Source organism: Schistocerca piceifrons, chromosome 4, assembly GCF_021461385.2.
Source record: "Schistocerca piceifrons isolate TAMUIC-IGC-003096 chromosome 4, iqSchPice1.1, whole genome shotgun sequence".
In the NCBI taxonomy this organism is placed as follows: Eukaryota; Metazoa; Arthropoda; class Insecta; order Orthoptera; family Acrididae; genus Schistocerca; species Schistocerca piceifrons.
This window is the reverse complement of record NC_060141.1, coordinates 656,538,403-656,556,409: the sequence shown is the minus strand read 5'-3', so window position 1 is coordinate 656,556,409 and position 18,007 is coordinate 656,538,403. Positions and strand designations below refer to the sequence as shown.

Genomic DNA, 18,007 nt, shown 5'->3' with positions numbered 1-18,007 from the left:
AAATTCTCAAAAAATGTCATAGTAATAAAACTGAATTTGTACGTGAACCGTCCAATTCCCGTCAGTATATCATTGCTCCGACAGCAGTCACAACACACGCTTCTACAACACACGGGACGCTCGTAGCTTATGTTCAACACCTGTGTTGAAACAACTGTCTACTGTATGAATTTTCAATCAATCATCTGTAACTATTTTAGTTGTGGTTGCCCCCGCTTTAAAATTATCTATTATAGCCTTTCCTGAATCTAATGGCAATGAAATTTCTGTGCACGTATGCGGTGTGTAGTATCGTGAGCCAGAAAACAACTACGATCTACCGAAAATTAGTTCTCATCTTAAAAGTCGTGTCTCATTGCAAGCTGTCGTATTCTTTATCATACTCTAAAGTCATTTTAGACTGTACATCTAATCCTGAAATCCTATCGTGTGAAATAATAGTCCAGTCTAATGATCACGTTGACCAATTCTGAAAAGAAATACTTCTTTAGCTGAGCAACAATAGTAACACATTACTAATCTAAAATGGCCATACCACTCAAACAGTAATTGAATTTCTTACAAATTACACAATAACCAGACCTCGATCAGGTTTTTCAAGACGTTGATGTTTGCGCTCCTATTCGGAAGCTAAGGTTCGATAGCTCGCGAAATGGAAACTACCGTAAAAATCGAAAATGTTTTATTTGCAGTAGTTAGCTACACCTTTCAGCTACTTCTCTGCATAGTCGCCGCTCCGACTTAGACATTTGTCGCAACATATTACCAACTTTCGTCATAGAAGGCAGCCACCTGAGGCTTTCGCCAATTCTCTACGCTCATCCACAGTTCGTTGTCCGTGTCGAAATGTTGTCTTCATAGCAAGCGATTCATGCGAGCTGGGATGAAACTCAGGACGAGCCAATTATGAATTGTGCTGTGGGTGATCAAACATTTCCCACTGAAAATTCTGCAGGAGCATCTTCATTGGCGCCGCAGAGTGCGGCCGTAAATCTTCATGAAGAAAGAAACGGATGACAGTTATGTCACGTGGGCTGCACGACATCAGGCGAAATCTCTCACCAGGCCCTCATAGTGGGCGGAAGACACTGTTTTCTAGGCAACTTTACGTGTACCCTGAGCACTCTGAATTGAAGAGAGAAGAGTGCCGCGATCAATGGGTGTGCTAGGGTCACTACCCAACACTTCTGTCCAAAACTTCATCGGATTTTCACGGTGGTTTCCATTTCACGACCGATCGGAACTTATTTTCGAAATAGTCTTCGTATGTGCAAGGTGAACTAGGTATTACTTACTTTAGTCGTAATTGGGTCGCAGTCTTGATACGCTGCGTATATCAAAAAGCCGCAGTAAATGCTAATGAGGTTCATCAGCATTATCCCGAAAGTGAATCCCGCCAGAGACCTGCAGAACGTTTAAGATATTTAGTATTACAGACAAGAATTCAAATACATCAAAGAAAGGAAGAATGGATTGCATGTTATAGTATGAAGTTCCTGTCTATAGTATGAATGTTGACAGGCTGAGAAGAGAAACGAAAATGTGATATGCAATTAAAAGTTCTTCTCACTGCGTTGTACATAGTATACAATAAAAGAGAATAATAACCAAGTCGAGAGAGTACAAGCGTTCCGCAGCCTAACATTTTAAACTGTTATACGAGAAAGTAGTCCACTGTTCATATTTTCCAAATGACTACAGCGGTTTGAAACAAAATGTAGGCAGAATCTTTCTGAAGTAGACGTCTATTAAAGCGTTAAAACAAACAGAAATTTCAATGCTGCAATAATCGAAGTCGATAGCTCTCAGTCGCATTTAGCTCGATGTCGATCACTCTTTTGTGCTGTTTTATTCTAATTGGAATCTATATTTACGTATTGCAAGCAATGGCTGCCTGTTTCGGTTCTACTCCAGATACTTTCAAATCTACAAATTCTGAATTAATGTAGCGGTTGTAGTTTCCCCCTGATTTCAGCCGTTTACACTATCAACATTGCAAGGCCACACTGGTTAATGTCACAATGTCAAATCAGTCAGTTATCCAAACTGTTGCTTTAAAACAAATATTCCTGTCTGTTTTCTGGGACCGTAAGTTAGTCTGGCCTCTCACAGATACGCCTCCGCTGTAGTTCCTTGAGACGTGACTATATGTGTCGAAGTGTGCAAGGTCCGTGGCGAAGAGGCTTGGGGGAGAGGGCCATTTCTGTACATGTGGTCATCAAAGCTACTTTTCCATACTCTCAGGGATCCTTTACCGCAGTTTTTCCTCATTATTCGAAATTACTTTGTATAATGCAATAAAAACTTCAGTTTACCCCGTACTGCAACGTATGAGTTCCAGAAATTTGGAAAGAGTAATTTTTTATCCACATAACAGACTGATGCAAAGTTGATTTGGAGATTATCAGATCGTAACAAATGGAAAATCAGGACGTTTTAGACAACTATAAGCGCTGTATCTCCATCTTCAGAACGAGGAGTTTAATAAATCAGAATTTGGTGCAAATTATTACGCAGGGCACAATGTCTGTGGTTGACACATCATTGCACTCTGCTACACGATGGTGCCTCTGCGTACCTTTCTTTTATGGGGTATAATACCAGCACTTATTGTCGCGCGAAGTTCCGTTCCTATAATATCGCGGCCCCAAAGAAATCATATGGAAAGAGATGAACATTCAGTACTGAGCACAAAACAATATGACCTCGTCTTGACCTGTGTAACTCCTAGTAACGCAGTCGAAGGCGACTCCGAGCCTAATTACTAAATGACGAATCAAGAAAATACTCTTTCCTTTCGTCACTCCAGATAACTGTCACTTTTACACTGTCAAAGAGGTTGATGTAGCCTTTGACGCCACAGCATTTTTCTTCTTTTTTATTCACTTAGCTGCCCTTATTCCTATGCTGGGTCGTTATCTATTTGTGGACGAAGCAAAACATCCTTTCAGCAAAGATTTGTTTGCCTGTCTGTCAACATGGTTTCATTGCCGCAATAGTCTTTTACACAACAGCAGAGAGGTTATATATTTTTTGACAACTGATACTTTAAATTTTGCGACCGCTGTATTTTGAGAGAACAGTATTTTTCAAGGTAGCTCTCATTCTCCTTCCTGTTTGTAATACGTCCGACCGCGGCCACTTTCGCGAACACGCCGCGAGCGGCCGAGCCGGACACTCTGGGGCGAGATCCCGGCATCTTTGTCTGTGACCCCTGGTGCAGCCATTCTGCAAGGACACAGCGAGAAGCCGAGGCGGAAACTCGCACCTCGCTCAAGGAGGAACACGACGCAAAGGGCCTACCTGACACCAAGAAGCGTGCCGTGCTGAGAGCTGATGGACACCTGCAGCCATTAGGGCGAGACGCCAAGAACGTGCGCGCGAAAGCATCGGAGTTCTTCTGACCCGACGGCAGTCATTTTACCTGCCTTGGAGAGGAGGAATGTGCCGACAATTCTAGCGCCCCGCGGGCACAGGGAGGAGTGTACCAAAAAGCGTGGGGAACTGGCGCAGAGAGGCGTGTGAAAGAAGGCAGCATTCTTAAGAAGATGTTTTTCTCGACAGTGAGGACATTCCTTATAACTGACGGGTGCCGGCAGATTTTGTAACGGAGCCCAAACATGAGTCTCTCCAGAGCTCACGCAGAGAGAGCAGTTATAAAGGAGTGTTGTGGAGCTGCTCTCCCAACAGCCTCAGAATCCGGGAAAACATCTTAAGAACGTGAAATGGCGAGAAAGATGTCAGTTCACGAGGCACAAGCCAACCCACACCAGATAGGAAACATTCACCCCGCGCGGAAATGTGTGGCGATGAAACGGCCATCTGTCATTGGGCTGCATTGAAAATTTCGTCTGCCAATGACGACGCGGAAAGGAAGAATATTTCGAAGAGGAGTTGAGCTGAGAGATGGAGGGGAAGCGAGAGGGAGAGTCGTGGAGACTCAGCGGAAGCAAGAGGACACGGGCGCTATTCCACCCATCGCCAACATCCGCCTTCCGACGCCGTGGTAGCACAGCTTCGGCCACGCAACCGATAACGGGCAACAACGCGGAGATCGTACCTGGGACCCGCCGCAAATCCACGATTGCTGATGAGGGCAGCCGACTCGCGCAGCAAAGCTTCGAGGCGACGTGTCGTACCGACGCAGAGCATGCGGCCGACAGCGCTACACGACGAACGATGACGAAGATTGGTGAGACGATTTGTCCCCTCATCCTTCCCCTTAATAGCTGAGTCGTGTCGACGCCCAGTCAAATCAGCCCTGAGATTTATAATTTGTTTTGGTTTGTGTAAAAAGCACGAAAATAAATACTTTTTTCATGTTATGATCCTATAAGCAATCTTTTATATTCATACATGAACCCCTTAATTTGGTACCCCTTGTGTGTGATTTCATTTAATTATTGATACCAATTAATTGTTGGGTCCTAACGTGGAGCAATCGCATCAGTCATCTGCTCGTCATTTCATGTCCGACAGCAGAGAGAACATATTCACAGAATGAGATTTTCACTCTGCAGCGGAGTGTGCGCTGATATGAAACTTCCTGGCAGATTAAAACTGTGTGCCCGACCGAGACTCGAACTCGGGACCTTTGCCTTTCGCGGGCAAGTGCTCTACCAACTGAGGTACCGAAGCACGATGACGCCCGGTACTCACAGCTTCACTTCTGCCAGTATCTCGTCTCCTACCTTCCAAACTTTACAGAAGCTCTCCTGCGAACCTTGCAGAACTAGCACTCCTGAAAGAAAGGATATTGCGGAGACATGGCTTAGCCACAGCCTGGAGGATGTTTCCAGAATGAGATTTTCACTCTGCAGCGGAGTGTGCGCTGATATGAAACTTCCTGGCAGATTAAAACTGTGCCCGACCGAGACTCGAACTCGGGACCTTTGCCTTTCGCGGGCAAGTGCTCTACCAAGTGTTCGCAGGAGAGCTTCTGTAAAGTTTGGCAGGTAGGAGACGAGGTACTGGCAGAAGTAAAGCTGTGAGTACCGGGCGTGAGTCGTGCTTCGGTAGCTCAGTTGGTAGAGCACTTGCCCGCGAAAGGCAAAGGTCCCGAGTTCGAGTCTCGGTCGGGCACACAGTTTTAATCTGCCAGGAAGTTTCAACATATTCACAGTTCACAACATTTGTGACGCCCAACGTGGGGAGATCCCATTGGTAATGGTTATGGTATCTGATGTCATAAAATAGTTTCTCGAGTTCACTACATGCTTTTCTGTTTGATCCTTAGATATCGCAGATAATGCAGTTTGTTAAAGAGGCCAATCTAAAATCAAGTTTGTGCTGTTATACTACTACTCCAGTAGTAACCACAAATCATTAACATGACTTATTAGCCAAGATGTTTCAAAGACGTTTCGTTATAAAGCGATGATTCATATTGTCTGTCGGAAAGGTGAACTCCAATGTTTCTTTTAAGAAATTTTAACATTTATTATTTTGCAGAAGACTGATCATTTTTGTTCTGAATGCTTGATACGCTAAAGAAGGTCTGGTTTTCGCTCGAATACAGAGTACATATTTGAACTGACAAACATTTAGGGGTTGTACACGGACACTGAAACAAATTTATTTCTCTAATGTCATAGTTTCGTATGAGGATTTTGCAAACCGGTAAAGTTTCTCTGGATGAAAATTAACTAAACTAAGAAACTCTGGGAGATTGCCTGTGACAATGAAAGCACATTTTTAATGGGTTCTTTATTGCCAAGAGACAACAAAATTAACACAACATAATTACTTCATTTACATTAGAGGATCAAAATTGCCTCCACTGATTTGTAAGCAAAAGCTACAGCGGTGAATAATGTTCTATCTAAAACAGTCAAAGATGGCAGGAGTGTCCTCAAATCCCTACAGACACTGGTGCTATCGGGCAACCAAATCCTCTTCTGATTCAACAGTGGTTTTGTAAACAACGTTGCACATCTCTCGTCACACAAAAGAGTCCAGGGGATCAAAAAGAAAACTGAGTAGGCCATGGAACAGGACCACCATTGCCAACCCACTTTTCTGGAATCTGGCGGTTCGAGAATCGACGCACAGGACGACTGAAATTTGCCGGTGCTCCGTTATACTGGAACGACATACGTTGCCTTGTAGCGAGAAAGACATCATCCAGAAACTCTGGCAATGCTCTGGCGAGGAAACTGTAATAATGCCTGTCATTTCATGACCCAGTTAGAAGGTACGGCCCAGTTAAACAGCCACCACCAACATCTGCCTACACATTCACGAAGAACTGCACTCGATGAGCGTGATTAAATGTGGTATATGGATGAACCTCACTCAAAACATGCAAATTGTGGATGTTTAAGACCCCACCTCATCCGAACTTTGTCTCATCTGTTAACAGCACACGGATCAGAAATATAGGATGCATTTGACCCTCATTCAAGTACTACAGTGAAAATGGCGCTCTGAGTGGATAATCATTTGATTCCATGTTGTGCAATTGCTCATGACTGACATTTACATTCGTTTGATTTTTCCTCGTGTTATGAGCAATTACACGAGTGCTGAGAGCTATTAAACCCTCTACCGAAAAAAAAACAGCTGATAGGTAATTATGAGACTAGAGAAAAACGTTTGCTATTCTGTTCCTTGTAACCTCAATGTCGCGGCCCTTGAATGTTGGAAACGAACTTTTTTTTTTTTTTTTGAAATAGTGTATATTTCAAACTCTAGTGTCTACCCAGGAATTTGTAGCCATAATGTAATTCAGTACAGTACGTAATGATGTAAGCTTATTTGTCCGTCGCTGCCATACAAGACCTCAAACCTTCTTTCTTTCCAGTCTGGGCAAGCTGTGCAGTGACTAGATTACAAGTAAAGCTTACTGGGACAGGGTAAATGCTAGCTAAAATGAAGTCGTTGATTAGATTGTAATACTGGAATTTTAATTTGATATTTCCCACAACTGACAAAATTTACAAAAAAAATGTTAATTTCTTTGTCCGTCCACACACTCCTGGGAATGGCACATTAACAATTTGCAATTATGCGCCGCTGTTACCAGCAGCTACGTTGATAAATACTCAGTACCTCGCAAGGATAACTACCAGATCAAGAATATTAGGTAAGTTGTTGGAAGTGGTTAAGCGTTGGTGAAAATCTCGCTTCTGAGCACACAAAGAGCTCTAACCGCAGAACTCTGCACGGAACACGCGTTGGTGCAGTGCTGCGATACAGACCGTATATCTCCCTTCGAAGGCGATGGCCAAGAAGCCGTCTCCAAGTCCCTACTGCTCGATGGCTGAAGGCGAAGTCCCCTCTCTCCACCTTTCTCCCGTCTCCCACGCATACGAAAACGCGGCTGAAGAATACTCAGTTTCGGCCAATGTCGAACGCTCTATCATCGCCGAAATCCCTCCAGCGGCATTTCTGAGATGTAGCCAATGATCGAGTAGGTCATAACGCCCCTAGGCAAACGAAATTCCCGTCTACGCCACGTGTGGCCCAGCACAGGTGGCTACGGATGCCGGCCTATCCCCAAAAGCGCCGTATTGTTCCGCGTTTCCGGTGACCGGGTGACCGCTAGGTGCCGCTCACGGCGGCCCGGCGAGCTACGGGCAGCTACAGACTTTATATTCCACAATTCTCAACTTCCTCCACTTTTCACCAACGCTTTAAGTTAGTGGCTCAATCATGCAGACATGCAGGGAATACTGCTGGAGAGTGCATCATGTTTGTCATAATAGAGTCATGAACTGATGCCCTTGCCAATCCATTTATTATTAATACTAATGTTGGTAAGCTAACGTGTAAGTTCCCATGCCCCGGCACCTTACAATGAATCATCGTGGAATGACTAAAACTACAATACACTTTGCCGAAGAATACTTACTTCCGAGCAGCTGCCATGGTGGGCAGCGACAGAAACTTCTGTACCATCCCCTGATTGATGGTGCACCCGCCTACCCAGGAAGCTGTAGCGCCGAAAACCACAGTCCAGAACGAGCTGCGGACGAATGGGTCCGGAGTCATCCTGTGGGCAAAAAAACACCTCGAATCCACTGCTACACTTATTACTTCCCACGAATTCCACCAATGTTGCTAGTAAGGCAGGAAATAAGTGAAATATGTTGATATTACCGTACGACATTCAGGATAAGTTGATGGAGAAATCAAACAACCGAACAGTCCTGGCGTACAAGTGATACGCTGTGTACTTTACGGATTGAATACATTTTAGGCAGTGGGTTGGTTTTTGCTTCGGGGGAGGAGACCAGGCAGCGAGGTCATCGATCCCATTGCATTAGGGAATGATGGGGGGAGGAAGTCGGCCGTGCCCTTTCAAAGGAACCATCCTGGCATTGGCCTGAAGCGATTTGGAGTAATCAAGGAAAACCTAAATCAGGATAGCCGGACGCGGCTTTGAACCGTCTTCCTCCCGAATGCGAGTCCAGTGTGCTAACCACTGCACTACTTAGCTCGGTTTTCACAGTGAATGCAGCCTTACGACAACCAACTAAATCCGTTACCACCGTCTGAAATTGCTTCGGAAAGTTTAACGAAAAATACATTTCTTATATGCAGATTCAAAGGCACCATTCCTCTATTTGACTTGAATGATCACTTACACAAACAAAAATCAAGTGGCTACCATTCTTTCGAATATACTTTTTAACTCCCTTCAAGAAGATACCCAAAACTCGATCCAATAGGTGTTGATGAGTTTAACACACCTATTCGTCAATTACAGCGTTATGAGCCTATACATGCCCCCACAAGAAAAAATCACAAGAGAACAAGTGTAATCATCTTAGTACCCGCGGCGCGTTAGGCAAAGAGAAAATGAGGAGCAGCACCCTGCTGAAAATGATAAACTCTTCATGACAATCTTTCATGACTATATTCGGACTTCACTATCATTGTTACGTGGTTATCCTGAAAAATATAGGTGCGATTACAAGAGCAGCAACTACGGGACGCCAGAAAGTCTGACGTATGAAGATGTAACGCAATGACTTATTCAAGCACATAACCGAAGTGTCGAGGCCACAGCTTCGCTCCAGACGAGTTATCACCATAAAGGAAGAGAGAGTAATAAAATTAATTCTTTAATTCTGATCACAGATTCGAACTCCCAATAAAATTCCGAGTAACTTGGTAACAATCAGAGACCGGTCGGTCAATTAATTAACAAGTCGTTAGCAATTAGTACTACTAAACTAATTTTTCCAGGTACGCAGAAACTACCGAGGTAATGTCTACATAGAGGATCATCCGTTGCGGGTGGGGGGGGGGGGGGGGGGAGGATAATTTTGGCATTGTCCGTTAACTTAAATAGAGAAAACGCACAAGATGGCGAAATGTAGCATTGTTACCTGGCCGTTATTTTGAATCGTCGTTTTGAGGCCAAGCTGTGACGGACACATACAAAGCCTCCAGAGTTCAGGGTATCTGCGCCAGTTCGGGCTATCCAACCCGAAGGCAAGAACTCTGCTGCTTCAGTAGACCAGAACTTCAGGAATAGTTATACCTGCCACTTCTGTTAAGCTGGCTACCAGGACATTTTTGTATACTGTGAAAGTGCAATGTGGTTCGTCGACCGAACCTTTAAATAGTCTTAAGAGCAGCTCTTCACCACATTTTCTTGCAGTTACTAAGGGTGTAGACATCGTGAGGTTCATCGTGCAGAAGAGAGTGCCATTTTGTGGCAACTGTTGTCTTCTATTACCTCTGGAGCAGCCTTGTGTTAGCTATTCTCGAGTTGCTGTTTATGTTTGTAACAAAGAAGCTCGCTGCAACTACGATGGTTGCTTCTGTGCTGTCTTTATATATGCGCAGGTGGTGCAGATCGACATGTAGCGCGGTAGGCTCCATTGTCCGACCCCTGTTATTGTGACCACGTTCTTGACCTATGGCTAGCTTAGTTGTTATAGTGATACATATTAATCCATTTTGCTCCCTCTCTAGGGGTTAGTTTTCATACTGATGACGTTATTGTTTGTGCGAACTTCTGTTCTTTTGACTTGTCCTACAGCAGTGCTCTTCTGGTGGCTGCTTAATTATGAGTGATGCATTAGGAAACTTGCAACAGGACTGTCTCTCATTTACGTGTCCATTTCTGAATAGATGCATTGCCAAACTTTTAGTGGTCTCCAGCTTCTCTGCTATCCCTTTAATCATTTCTTTGCTAGACGACGGAACAATTGCTGTAAGAAACGAAGTCCAACGGCAGGGACAGATCAACAGGTAAGAGGTCTGCTAGCGAACACTGATAGTTGGTACTATCAGTCCAGACTTAAGAGGAGAGATGACAGAGATATCAGAAATAGCTACAGTTAAATCACCCAATCATCCAACACACGTGCTAAAAAGTGAAGACATGGACGTTCATTAACTATTCAAGGCTTTCCACTAGAGCTAATATCGACAGTTTTCTATTTGTTTTCTGCTCCTTTAAATAAACTGCTCGTCACCGCTTATGGACACGACTACATTTGAGGTGTGTTCAAAGAATGTTGGCAAAAGTTTCTCGTTTCTGGGATGCTTTGCCTCTGATCTTCTGAACCACCAGCTTTTTTTATGTGCTGTGTCGTCCGAACAAGACACAGCCAGGGCAAATGCACCACAGGCGCAAAGATGCGAGCTGGGGCCACTGCCATAGAGACTCGTCACTTGAGTGAGTTCCACCAGTGCCATGTTACAACACATGACTCAATACTGACCCAATGACTTACCTTAGAAAATAGATTAAGGAAAGGCAGGCCCACGTTTCTAGCATTTGTAGACTTAGAGAAAGCTTTGACAATTTTGACTAGCATACTCTCTTTCAAATTCTGAAAGTGGCAGGGGTAAAATACAGGGAGCGAAAGGCTATTTACAATTTGAACAGAAACCAGATGGCAGTTATAAAAGACGAGGGACATGAAAGGGAAGTAGTAGTTGAGAAGGGAATGAGACAGGGTTGTAGCCTATCCTCGATGTTACTCAATCTGCATATTGAGCAAACAGTAATGGAAACAAAAGAAAAATTTGGAGTAGGAATTAAAATACACGGAGAAGAAATAAAAACTTTGAGGTTAGCCGATGACATTGTAATTCTGTCAGAGACAGCAAAGGACCTGGAAGAGCAGTTGAACTGAATGGACAGTGTCTTGAAAGGAGGATATAAGGTGAACATCAACAAAAGCAAAACGAGGATAATGGAATGTAGTCTAATTAAATCGGGTGATGCTGAGGGAATTAGATTGGAAACTGAGACACTTAAAGTAGCAAATGAGTTTTGCTATTTGGGGAGCAAAATAACTGATGATGGTCAAAGTAGAGAGGATATAAAATGTAGACTGGCAATGACAAGGAAAGCGTTTCTGAAGAAGGGAATTTTGTTAACATCGGGTGTAGATTTAAGTGTCAGGAAGTCGTTTCTGAAAGTATTTGTGTGGAGTGTGGTCATGTATGGAAGTGAAATGTAGACGATAAATAGTTTGGACAAGAAGAGAATAGAAGCTTTCGAAATGTGGTGCTACAGAAGGATGCTGAAGATTAGATGGGTAGATCGCATAACTAATGAGGAGGTATTGAATAGAATTAGGGAGAAGAGAAATTTGTGGCCCAACTTGACTAGAAGAAGGGATCTGTTGGTAGGGCATATTCTGAGGCATCAGGGGATCACCAATTTATTATTGGAGGGCAGCGTGGAGGGTAAAAATCGTAGAGGGAGACCAAGAGATGAATACACTAAACAGATTCAGAAGGATGTGAGTTGCAGTAACTACTGGGAGATGAAGACGCTTGCACAGGATAGAGGAGCATGGAGAGCTGCATCAAACCAGTCTCCAGGCTGAAGACCACAACAACAACAACATGTACTGTGATGTTTAGTTGCGATTATTTGCACTTAGCCGTTGAGGGCCTTTACTGTGTTACCTTTCTAGTAGTTTTGCAGACTTCTTATCCAACTAGTCACAGACACAAGTAAACGTTTTAACTGATTTGTGTGACTTTGTTACTAATTTGTGGAAGTGTTGTAAAATCTTCGTTCTCCTATCCTGTTACTCGACCCTGGGGTAGTAGTGGAAGGGAGAAAGTGTCTTAGCGGTGTACTGCACCAGAAACCGTTACACTAACCGTAACAACAGTGGCAACTCCGTCTGCACAGCAGTGGTGGCGAGGTCTTAAAAAAAACTGGCGACGAGGGTTTACAAGATTGAGCCTGGAATTTTCAAACGTAAAAGTTTTCTCACACACACTGCTCGTCCGCAGGCGTCGTACATTTTGGCGTGTGGATCATGTCGGACACCAAATGACAGCCTCCCTCAAAACGGCAGAGTTTATAGGTGTCCTCGCTTCTTTATAAATATTTAGGGGGTTAAAAATGTTTCATTTTTTTCGGAAAGCTGTAACCCATAGTAGCTTCCTCTTCTGGTGCTCAACAGCAGTTTTTTTTTTTTTGAGTCATCATTCTTCTGACTGGTTTGATGCGGCCCGTCACGAATTCCTCTCCTCTGCCAACCTCTTATACTTGTTAAACATTACTCGCGTTGCGACTTGGAGCTGTGTGATAGAAATGGCGACAAAATTCGCTGAACTGCAACGACAGACTCATCATTTACGTCATAGGTATTGTAGGGTGAGACTCACCGGAGTAGAAACACCCCTCTGAAGACGTCCAGCACAGCTCTGGACGAAACGTTAGGAGCTGAAGTGTTTCATGGACCACGACCTTACGTCCCGGAAGGTTTACCAGAAGATATGTCATCCGGTCGTGGAAGCTTTCATACTTTGATATTGTAGGGTAACACACGATGCTTCGTTGTCCACTATTGTATTGCTGCTGAAAATCCCTGAAGTCACGTATGCACCGTTTCCCTTCCAGCGCTGACAGTAGCCAGTTTAAAAACGTCCCTTTCTTGAACGTCATCGCTACATTAAACTGAGGCCTTGTTTTGGGTTGCTTCATCCCGTTACTCGGTGATAGTCACGACGGCGACGGTACTCACACGAAGATGTCTGTGCGGCCGCCCTCGCTGGCCGCCTGCCACACCTGCGAGAAGCCGCCAGCGCCCACCAGCCCCATGACGATCACGGCTATGAAGGCCGCCAGCGTGACGCCGCTCTGCAGGAAGTCCGTCCACACCACCGCCTTCAGGCCGCCCTGCGAAATCGACGCAAACCCACAACTGCTGTACTCGTCTAATCACATTTCACAGCAACAAGAAAGTACGAAATCTGTCCAAAAGAGAAGCAAATTTCTTCAAGATTTCTTAACGACTCTGCAATCTAGACTAGTAACAAATTAAAGTTCTTGTTCTATAATGATAGATGCTGAAAAAACGAACTGAAATTTGTGTCACGGCCAAGACATGAATCCAGGCCTCTTGCTCAGTCCGCAGATGTGCTAGACATTACATCATTGGAACTGTGTAGGTAACAGATCTGTACGGACTACCAGTTCAGTGCCATCCACAACACAAACATCAGTTCAAGCCTTCAACCTATTTTCCCCTTCTAAAATCGTCAGTATTGCTGAGGCTCTACAGTACTGGAATAGCACCCCTACTTTGTATGTAAAGGGGAAATCCGACCTGTGCCTCAGTTGTAGGAGATCTGATGAAATTAAATTTTTCATGAGACATATGAGTCTTATCTTCATCCTCAATAATGACAGAAACAGAATAAATACACTAATGGCCATAAAAATTGCTACACAAAGAAGAAATTCAGAAGATAAACGGGTATTCATTGGACGAATATATTATACTAGAACTGACATGTAATTACAATTTCACGCAATTTGGGTGCATAGATCCTGAGAAATCAGTACCCAGAACAACCACCTCTGGCCGTGATAAAGGCCTTGACACGCTTGGGCATTGTCAAACAGAGCTTGGATGGTATGCACAGGTACAGCTGCCCATGCAGGTTCAACACGATACCACAGTTCATCAAAAGTAGTTGGGTTGGGTTGTTTGCGGGAGGGGACCAAACAACGAAGTCATCGGTCTCATCTGAGTAGGGAAGGATAGGAAAGGAATTCGGCCGTGCCCTCTCAAAGAAACCATCCCGGCATTTGCCTGGAGGGATTTAGGAAAATCACGGAAAACTTAAATCAGGATGGCCGGCCGCGGGATTGAACCGTCGTCCTCCCGAATGCGAGTCCAGTGTGTTAACCACTGCGCCACCTCGCTCGGTCAAAAGTAGTGACTGGCGTATTGTGACGAGCCACTTGCTCGGCCACCATTGACCAGACGTTTTCAATTGGTGAGAGATCTGGAGAATGTGCAGGCCAGAGCAGCAGTCAAAAATTTTCTGTATCCCGAAAGACCCTTATAGGACCTGCAACATGCGATCGTGCATTATCCTGCTGATATGTAGGGTTTCGCAGGGATCGAATGAAGGGTAGAGCCAAGGGAAGTAACCCGTCTGAAATATAACGTCCACTGTTCAAAGTGTCGTCAATGCGAACACCGAGACGTGTAACCAATGGCACCCCATACCATCACGCCAGGTTATATGCCAGTACGGCCATGACGAATAGACGCTTCCAATGTGCCTTCACCGCGATGTCGCCAAACACGGATGCGACCATCATGATGCTGTAAACAGAACCTGGATTCATCCAAAAAAATGACGTTTTGCCATTCGTGCAACCAGGTTCGTCGTTGAGTACACCATCGCAGGCGCTCCTGTCTGTGATGCAGCGTCAAGGGTAACCACAGCCATGGTCTTCGAGCTGATAGTCCATGCTTCTGCAAACGTCGAAGAACTGTTCGTGCAGATGGTTGTTGCCTTGCAAACGTCCCCTGCTGTTGACTAAGGGATCGAGACGTAGCTGCACGATCCGTTACAGCCATGCAGATAAGATGCCTGTCATCTCGACTGCTAGTGATACGAGGCCGTTGGGATCCACCATGGCGTTCCGTATTAAATCTCTGAACCCACTAATTCCATATTCTGCTAACAGTCATTGGATCACGACCAACGCGAGCAGAAATGTCGCAATACGATAAACCGCAATCGCGATAGGCTACAATCCGACCTTTATCAAAGTCGGAAACGTGATGGTACGCATTTCTCCTCCATACACGAGGAATCACAACAACGTTTCACCAGGCAACGCCGGTCAACTGCTGTTTGTGTATGAGAAATCGGTCGGAAACTTTCCTCATGTCAGCACGGTATAGGCATCGCCACTGGCGCCAACCTTGTGTGAATACTCTGAAAAGCTAATCATTTGCATATGACAGCATCTTCTTCCTGTCGGTTAAATGTCGCGTCTGTAGCACGTCATCTTTGTGGTGCAGCAATTTCAATGGCCAGTAGTGTAAGTTAAAATTTCAGAAAAAGGCTGAAGGCGTGAAGTTTGTGGTGTGAAGGGCATTGTACTAGTGTATTCTGTGCATCCGTGTTAGCCATACTGCTACCGTTGTGCAATAGCTAGCATATCTGCCTCGTAAGTAGAAAACCTAGATTGAAGTCCTGGCTGTGGCACAAATATTAATTCCACTTCTTCAGTTTATATCAATACCGAATATAAAGGTGAGACTCATTCGTCTCAATGAAAATTTAATTTCATCAGATCAATAAAGTTCTTGTGGTACAGGCTCGTAGCAACAAAGGTAAGAAACGTTCAGTGGAAGTAAGTACACGAAATTACACTCATGAGCCAAAATATTATGCCCAACTGCTTTATAGCCCGTTGGTCTACATTTGCAACAGAATATGGCAGTGATTCTGCATGATGTTGATTCTAAAAGTCGTCATAATTTTCCAGGCGAATGTGGCACTAGGTGTCTACGCACAGGTCACGCAGTTCCCCTAACGGATCGGCAGTTTGCGGGCGCAAACACGGTGCCGTATAGCGTCACAGGTATTTGTCGTCGTGTCAGATATGGTGAATTTTGTGGCTTAGGCGTCATCGTTTCACTACGAATCTAATCAGACAACTGCACCACATCTATGGCCTTGTGAGACGAACAGCTGTTCTGCCGAAGGATGCCACTACCGTCAGGGAAGACTTCAAGAGTGAACGAATAATGTCCATGTTGTTCACAGCTGCCACGGTGCCTTTGATTATTACCATAGGTCACATAGGAGCCCTACTATATGTCCGCCCTACTATAACACCGTCCCGACCGTTCTCTTCGTCCATGGAGCGTTTTGCATTTCGAGCTCCAATTCCTTTGGACGACTGTGAAACCGTACACGACCATCGACCGAGTGTAACAAGAAACGTTGTTCAACCGAACAGGCGATTCGTTTCTATTGACAAACGGTACAATCCTAGATGATTGCATGCCCACTGCGGTCGGATGACATCGAGTCAACTTGGAAACAAGTAGTGGTCGTCTGCCGAGGAGCATCGTGTTCAACAATGCATGCTAAATGTTTGCCCCGAAGCGCGCCAATTCCATCATGGTACTCTGTTGTCACGTCCGCCACACACAGCCGTTTTGCTTCCCAGAATGGCCAAGCCCCAGACGTCCACATTTTGTGATGAGGCATGACCTTATAAGCTACTCGTGGTTTCACCCATCTTCAGCCACCTTCCATACATGGTAGCGACTGAACAGCCGAGCGGTTTCGCTGTTTCCCTGGTGGTTGTTCCCAGACGCTGGGCCATAACAATCGGCTTACTAAGACACAAGAGAATTAATGACATTTTGGTGCTAATGGGCACTGACCTACAGCAATGGGGAAAAGTGAAAATTCGTACCACACCGGGACTCTAACGCGGGTCTCCAGCTCACTATGCAGATCCTCTGACCACTAATCCATTCGGACAGAGTGGTCATCACAGCTGCCCAGGTTTCCCTAGCATGCCTCCTGTCAAACCCAAATTCACAACTTACCCACACACAGCTGGCGTGGAGCACCCGTCCATTATCTCATTACTCACTGCGTATCGCCGATTCCATCAAGAGTTACAGCGTTGTGTTCCTTTGCACTGAAGAGATCAAAGGCCAGTCTCGCCTTAATTACATATGTGGTGTCTGTTCTTTCGGACTTGTCCTAAAGAAGTTATGCAAATTGGTCTCAAATTGATTTTCGTACAGGTACCGACGGGAAACGCAAAACTGTAAACTTTGGCAGCCTGTAGATAAATGTGTGACGCTGCAGCTGGCAAGGATAGTAAATAGGGACATGCCGATACTAGGGCATAAAGTCTTTGCGAATTTCAATCCATGTAATCACTTGGACAGTAACCATGCCTCGCTGACAAACGCGCGAACAATATACGCAAATGTCAGCTTTTGAGAGAGGACGTGTAGTTGGTCTCAAAGTAACTGACTGGAGTAATGACGCCGGCCAGAGTGGCCGTGCGGTTCTAGGCGCTACAGTCTGGAGTCGAGCGACCGCTACGGTCGCAGGTTCGAATCCTGCGTCGGCCATGGTTGTGTGTGATGTCCTTAGGTTAGTTAGGCTTAATTAGTTCTAAGTTCTAGGCGACTGATGACCTCAGAAGTTAAGTCGCATAGTGCTCAGAGCCATTTGAACCTTTTTTTTTTTTTTTTTTTTTTTGAGTAATGGCGATTCACCCGAAATTTGAGTAGGAGCGATGCTACTATTCAACGACGTTGGCAGAAAAGAAGGAAGCGATCAACTTAGAGAGACGGCAAAACGTGAGGACCGAGCAATCGCTGTAGAGGCAAACAGGGCCCCGAATTCATCATTATCATCATTGCGACGTGCTACAGGTGCTTCAGTGACCTTAAGGACCATTACTGGGTGGCTCACAGAAAAGGATATGCGCTCCGTGCGACGCTTGTGCCGACTACCACTGGCCTTCGTAAACTGACAAGCCATTTTTCAGAGGTGTCGGGCCTGAATCTCACTGTCTTCAGTGACGAGACCCGCTTCTAACTGCGATCCGTTAACCAGCAAAGACGTGTCTGGATATGCCGCCGACAGCGGCGGAATACCTTCTTGACTGTCACCCACCATACAGCCCAACAGCTAGGATTGAGGGTCGGGGCGCCATTTCATTTCATAACAGGAACGGGGTTGGTTGTACCATACGGTACTGTAGTCCTGAGTTGTTCAGAATTAA

General features: G+C 45.0%; 1 protein-coding gene across 1 annotated transcript in view; it reads right to left on the bottom strand.

The window, feature by feature from the left end:
* Nucleotides 1-18,007, bottom strand: part of LOC124796094 (sodium-coupled monocarboxylate transporter 1-like) — a 62,646-nt gene that overhangs the window by 27,082 nt on the left and 17,557 nt on the right. The window contains exons 5-7 of the mRNA XM_047260180.1: nt 12,957-13,111; nt 7,853-7,993; nt 1,296-1,404 (exon numbers count right to left, since the gene is read on the bottom strand). Of these exons, the coding sequence (XP_047116136.1) occupies nt 1,296-1,404; nt 7,853-7,993; nt 12,957-13,111 (405 nt within the window). The remainder of the gene's footprint in view (nt 1-1,295; nt 1,405-7,852; nt 7,994-12,956; nt 13,112-18,007) is intronic.